Raw genomic sequence first — 6,602 nt, forward strand, 5'->3', positions numbered from 1 at the left:
AGCAACAACTAAAACATCGGTGTGTTATCAACATTATTCTCATCCTAAATCCAAAACACAGCACTGTACCAGCTACTAGGGAGAAAATTAACTCTATCCCAGCCGAAACCAGGACACCCATTAACAGTTAAAATCTGCCTGCCGCTCCTCCCATACACAACACCATGTATTACCAAACCCTGATATACAACGTGTCTAACACAGAATGCATATTGCTTTATGGGGGTATTTTAGTCTGAACAAATAATAATCAATTTTTTCAAAGACAGATCGTTTTAATCACTTACTTCCTTTTCCAGGTTCTACTCATTTCTTCCAGGAGCTGCGTATGTGCTTGGGTATTCCCAAAGGCAACAGTGTGGTCCCTCTCACCAGGCAACCTTGGTTATGGCTCTGACATCTCCAAGAACCTGTGATGTGGTCCTCAAGTTACCTGAGGTAACTATTTCCATTATCTTTTATCCTGGGGCATTCAGTACTTATGAAATCAAAGGTTAATAGCTTTTTTTAACCCACTGGTTTTGTTTTTAATTTATTAAACAATAAAGAAGCTCCCACCACAAGGACATCGTATTCACGCAGTTGGTTCCATTATGAAAATATCTTACAACACATTTCTCTCTCTCATGTAGCATGCAAACACATGAAATAAGAAACAGGTTACAAAACAACCATCACGATTGATAGCACATTAACAATATCTTATTAAAAAGACCACTCCTTCCCAAATCTTCAGGAAGATGATAGGTTTTCCTGTGTCTTGGAAAAGATAATAAAACCAGGCTGTAGAGAAGCATGCAGCCCTCAACGTATAGGCAAGGAGAAGGTGTGCATCTCAGGTAAGCAAGCTGTTTGGACTCTGAGCAAATGTGATGTACAACTCCCCAAAAAGCTGCAAATTGGTGAATATCAAACTTCATTTACAGCACTGCTATTCTATAGGTTGCAGATGTGTCAAATTGTACAGCTATTTCATGCTGTAGACAGAGGACTTGATTTCTTTTTAGCTCTGACCTAAATCTAGATTCTAATTTAGATTTCAGTCAGTACAGTCCTCTTTGAACATTATAAGAAAATGCTATCTCATCTCTACACTGTATTTTGCATTTACATTCATGTTTGTTTTCCGACTGATTTTCAGCTCACAATTTACGACAGAGCCATCAGGCTTCCCCTGCCATTCCCTTCAAGTCCAGGTACACCGATTTCAACACTGCCATCCCCTGACCGGAATGTCTTCTCCCAAGCAACGCTTTCAATCACTGAAAACCTTAAAGGTCAGCAATTAACTCTCTGCACAAGCACTGACTGACTTTGCAGATTTTGTAAATATGATTTATATCTTTGACATAACTTGAAATTATTTTACATTCACTTAAAAAATCAGTTGGACTTCAGATGGAAATAAACCCATCTGTATGAAAATCTGTGAGGCTGCAAAGATGTAAAGAAAAGGAAACTTTACATTAGTGAGATTAAATATTCGGTTCCATGCCAAATAGTGATTCCAAATGCATCCATTCCCAAATGCATCCATTTCAGCTTCACTGCACAGATTACTTGTGAAGAAAAAACCATTACAAAATTTACGAGAGGGATATCTAAGTGACCTCAGATTTGGGGTGCTCTGCTTGATTAGTGCTGTTATGTAGAAGCTAAAACAGCTTCAAAAGTATACCCATTAATTTCACCTCCTGCACTTGATTTTGAAGGGATTATTGTTTCATTAATGCTGTATTAAGAGCTAATCACATTATACTTACTTAGGGTAAATTTTAAATGGAAAAGCTTTATGTAATCCTGGGATAAGGAGTCACATTTTGCTTGAAATCAGTGGGCTGATATCATACCTATGCGTATTTCTTTGGTAAACACCCAAACTAGCCTGTATTAATTAAAATTGCTGTAAAATAATTTCTAATCAGAGCTGGTAGGATTTCCAACAAATATCATTACAGTGAAAAAGGCAGAAGTTCACTCTAGTGTGGCTTTTTTTCCTCCCCATCTTCGAACTATTTCTAATGCTGGTTATGACTCAGTTAAGGCAGCAGCATTTTAGTGAACTTCCTCTAGTGTTAATGATATGTGAACTGTTAACACCATTTGAGAAATTATTTTGACTACAACAAAGTTACAAAAGCCAAAAGGCCACAAACAGAGAGTTGCACCAGCTGTGAGCAGAATTTATCTCACACAACGACTGAATCATGAGTGGGTTGCGCTGCTGTCTGGGGACTGGCAAAGTTTTGCTTTCGTATTACTACAAATCCAACATTTCATCTGAAGGAATCATTTTCCTTTTACGTGGGAATAGGTAAAACCAGAAAATGGTCTTTTTTTTTTTTAATTACAAATCTAAAATAGAATAACTGTCTTATATAAAGTAAAAAAGGCTTGCTTTTGACTGATTTTTTTTTTCAGCTCGTTGTTCAGTTTTCCAAAATACGATCACAACCTTCAATGGAGTTGAATTTAACTATTCAATGCCTGCAAACTGCTACCATGTCTTGGTGCAGGACTGTAGTTCAGAACTGAAATTCCTGGTGATGATGAAAAGACTTGAAGGGTCTGCTGACCTTACAGCAATAAATGTCAGACTCGCCAGCCAGTAAGTAATTGCAAACTTAATGACAAATAGACGTCAAGCTGAGCATGATATAAATGTGAAGACCAGATTGTTAGGGCAGATGGGTGCTAGCATAAGACTCATGCAAAAATTACTGATCTCAATGGAAAGACTTCTAGGAGTGTCACTGGAATTTGGGACTTTGTGTTTCAAAAGTGCTTCTGAAATACATCCGAGGTTCACAGTAACCTAAAGTCTTTACTGCCCAAAATTCTTCATGAATTTGTTAGCATTTAACCATCTATTTTCAGTTCTTAGTAATTAGGTAGACACATAAACCATAAATCCAGAAGGGACTATTGTCATCATTTAGTCTGGCCTCCTACACTAAGATAATAATTAGAACTAATTATCACCCACAATCGTCTCAGCAGAGATGCTGAGAAGTGCACATAGCTAAAAACGGAATTACTTATCCCAGATTAGAGGCATTCTCTTAGGTCTTCCCTTAGTTGGTGCATAACGTTCTAATCTATTTGAAATTAACTTAAGACACACTTTGTTTCATCTTGGAGCAATCACCTCTGCCATCGTAGGTTCTTCTTTAAAAGTATAGTCTGATGCTCTAAGTTGTACTGGATTATGCAAATCAAAATCGTTGTAGGGAGTATTCTTCAAAGCGCATAAATAGGCTTTGATCTGTAAGGTTTCATTACAAGTAATTATTTATTTTGAAAATTGTGTGCCTAACTGTGCCACAATGTTAGAGAAACCGAGACAAACTAGTATTCCCTGCACCTGCTTTGTAGAAGAACAGAAAAATGCTTGTTTTATAGACTATCTTTTGAGATAAAGACATTCCTCGTCACTGTATCATTCCCGATTGTTTCATACAACTGTATGGATGTGCTTTTGATGTGCTTGAGCTTCATATTTCTTCATTAGAGCAAGCACTGCTCTGAAGAAAATACTACGATACACAGACTATTCAGGCTGTAAGAGAACTGCCATAGGGAATTCAATCTTCCTTTGAAATGTAAAGCACCTTCAATTTATGCGAACGTAACAGCAATTATATTGTTCCGCAGCAAGGGTGTCTTGTTCCGAAGCCTGGTGTCTTCCTGCCTGAACCGTGGCCACAAGCAGACACTCAGGGATGAGTAAAGCCAGGGAAAGGTGTACTGTGAGCACTCCTCCAGGCACCCTTTCCTGGGCTCTCCCAATCTTCCTCCCAAAGGGTAGCAGGTGATTTATGCCAGAATGATATGAACATCCTGCAGTGTTGGTTCTACCAGGACTAGAAATTGTGAGCTGAGTAGGGCAAAGGAGAAACATTTGTTTATAGTAATTTCCTTTACTTAAAGTGAGGTTGACATGTATGTTTCCAACGGACTCATCCAGTTGAAGATTAATGGTGTTCAAGCCCCGACAGATGTTCCGTACACATCTAATTCTGGTAAGAGACTCACCTTTATATTTCATTTAATCTTTTCTGATCTTTGGAAGAAGGTGAGGACGTGATCCTGCAAACACCTCTCAAGATAAAGATCGCCCTAATTTGAGAAACAATTAGGTGATTTTAACAGACCTTCATGCTAGCTTTCATAGGGGGTGGCATGAAAGGTGGGCAAAGAAAGAGATGCTGATACAAACCAAATAACGCAGGGCTGCGGTTCCTTGTGCTGATCACAGAGACCCACAGAAGAAGCTTCTAGATGTCCCCTGGCCACAGCCACCCTTGTCACAGGGCTTCGGCTTGTTCCAGGGCAGGGAGCAGTACGGTCTTTCTCATTTCCCCCATCTCTTTCAAGATACGGTAGAGCCTGCACTAAGTCCCCAGGATTTTAACAGGTGGTTCGGGTCGGACCCTAAAACAGTAACTTCCTTTTAAAAGAAATCCCTTTCCGCTTTTTTGTTGCAGATGCAAGCATGCTGATCAGCAGCGAAAAGGAAGGCCTGTCACTAAAAGCCCCGGATTATGGCATAGATAAACTATATTATGATGGGCATAGACTTGAGGTATTTTTTAAAATTATTTTCAGTGGTTTTATTTTTAGAAGAAAAACATTTAAGTGCATCTTTTCTTTATTTCCGCAAAGATTCAGATTGCTTTCTGGATGGCTGGAAAAACATGTGGTATTTGTGGAAAATACGACGCTGAGAAGGAAAGGGAATATCAAATGCCCAGTGGATATTTAGCTAAAGATGCAGTGAGTTTTGGTCAGTCCTGGATCATCTCAGAAGACCCCTGTGCTGGAGGTACTAAGATTCTAACATATATTAATGTCATTGCCTTTGACTAATTGATTAGTCACATGAATAGATGATTTATATTAATTGTAGCACAATCATCTTACATTTTTCACTATTTTTCTGATTTGTGGCCATAGACTTAAAAAAAACCCTGTTTTTCCCGAGTTTGGTAGTTCATTGCAAGTTCTGGTTTTGTTGCATTTTTATATCAATTTCTTATGCACTATGTAGTTACCTGACGTTTGCGTGTTCCAGATAAAATTATAAACTTAAAACTAAGATGATAAGTTAGTATGAAGAGTAGGCAGTTTGATTGTTGACAAAAGACATTTTATGTCATCCTTAATAGTTTCATTCTTTATTTCCATTCTGTCATTTCCAGGCTTTTAGTTTCCCAGAAAAAAATTAAAATCTAGCCTGGCTATCAAACTAGAGGGCACTTGAGGTGGGAAATACCTGTTTTAATTTCCTCAGGCTGAAGATGAACTTAATCTGAAACCTTCAGCCTGGGAATGATTGTTCTTACCATCCAGGTCCTGTATAAAAACGATGACATGAACATATTGATAACATTAGGGTGCACCGCATTTTGTGTGGAACCCAACCCTCCGGGCACGTGGTGGCATTTTTGGAATAGTCTTAGATCAAGCTCCCTGGGGGGACTGGTCCAGGAAAGCCTGGATCACAGAGGCTTAAGAACTAAGCTACTCAGCCATGGCAAGGCGGGTGTGATGCTAGGCACAGCGCAGAAGTGGATATACGGATGTCTAGGAGCCACTACCGCCCCAAAATGAAGTGCTGTCATAGTTCGGGTATAGTTGAGTGTCAGTTGACCAAGGTTTTCACATACATCTTTTTGGACACCTGTGTCCTAGTTGGCAAGCCTCTGTCCTTGGGACTGTGTCCCACATGCCTGATTTTCTCACAGCCTAAGCCACTGACAGAAAATCGACTCACTTCAATCAGATTAGTTTCACGTAGCTTGTGTAACGTGGTTTATCCATTGATCTTAGTTGTTGCTAATTCTACAAATTAAGTCAAAAAAGTTATTTATATAAATTCTGTAGGTGCTTTAACAGAATTCATGTTTTATAGCTTGTAAGCTGCAGCGTAAATTTGTCAAAATTGAGAAGCCAGTTGCTTTTGAGAAGAAGGCAGCAAAATGCTTCTCTGTGGAGCCAGTTCTACACTGCGTAGAAGGCTGTTCAGCAACCAGGACTGTTCCTGTCTCCGTGGGCTTCCACTGTGTACCAGCTGGTGAGTCTGCAGAACGGGTACTTGTGCACAACACAACCAGTATGTCCGACTGTGATTCTGTGAAAAACCATGAGGTTGACCGAACTAACACTTGAGTACATCAATGTATAAAAACCCCCTCACACGACCTCTTTTTCCTCTTTTCTCGTTTACAGACTCCACTCTCAACCTGGACGGGCAGATTAGGCTAGACCAGAAATCCGAGGACGTTGTGAGCGCAGTTTCTGCTCATACGGCGTGTTCCTGTCAACAACAGTCATGTCCAGCGTGACGCCCCCTTCCACAGGACCCACTCGTTTCTCGGTGGCAGTGTCAGCCCTGACGGCCTGTGACCCCGCGCACACGGCTGGTTTGGACAGTGAGGACAAGGCCTGTCCCCTTCAGGAGATCGTTCTTCTCCATTTATTTTGAGATCTTGAAAATAATTCCGGACGCCCTTCGCCGCGTCCGATCTTTTAATAAACCGTTGCTCTGTAAAAGCGGCCCGTCGAGGTCATTTCTCTCTGAACAAGTGGTTCCCCGAAGA

At 40.1% G+C, this 6,602-nt stretch overlaps 1 protein-coding gene across 1 annotated transcript in view; it reads left to right on the forward strand.

Annotated features, from left to right (window-relative positions):
• Positions 1 to 6,347, forward strand: part of LOC103894684 (vitellogenin-2-like) — a 24,258-nt gene extending 17,911 nt beyond the window's left edge. The window contains exons 29-36 of the mRNA XM_009274108.1: positions 300 to 438; positions 1,142 to 1,277; positions 2,422 to 2,608; positions 3,931 to 4,022; positions 4,488 to 4,585; positions 4,666 to 4,825; positions 5,915 to 6,076; positions 6,232 to 6,347. Of these exons, the coding sequence (XP_009272383.1) occupies positions 300 to 438; positions 1,142 to 1,277; positions 2,422 to 2,608; positions 3,931 to 4,022; positions 4,488 to 4,585; positions 4,666 to 4,825; positions 5,915 to 6,076; positions 6,232 to 6,347 (1,090 nt within the window). The remainder of the gene's footprint in view (positions 1 to 299; positions 439 to 1,141; positions 1,278 to 2,421; positions 2,609 to 3,930; positions 4,023 to 4,487; positions 4,586 to 4,665; positions 4,826 to 5,914; positions 6,077 to 6,231) is intronic.
• Positions 6,348 to 6,602: the final 255 nt, after the last annotated feature.

This window comes from Aptenodytes forsteri, unplaced genomic scaffold, assembly GCF_000699145.1.
Source record: "Aptenodytes forsteri isolate BGI_AS27 unplaced genomic scaffold, ASM69914v1 Scaffold59, whole genome shotgun sequence".
NCBI lineage: Eukaryota > Metazoa > Chordata > Aves > Sphenisciformes > Spheniscidae > Aptenodytes > Aptenodytes forsteri.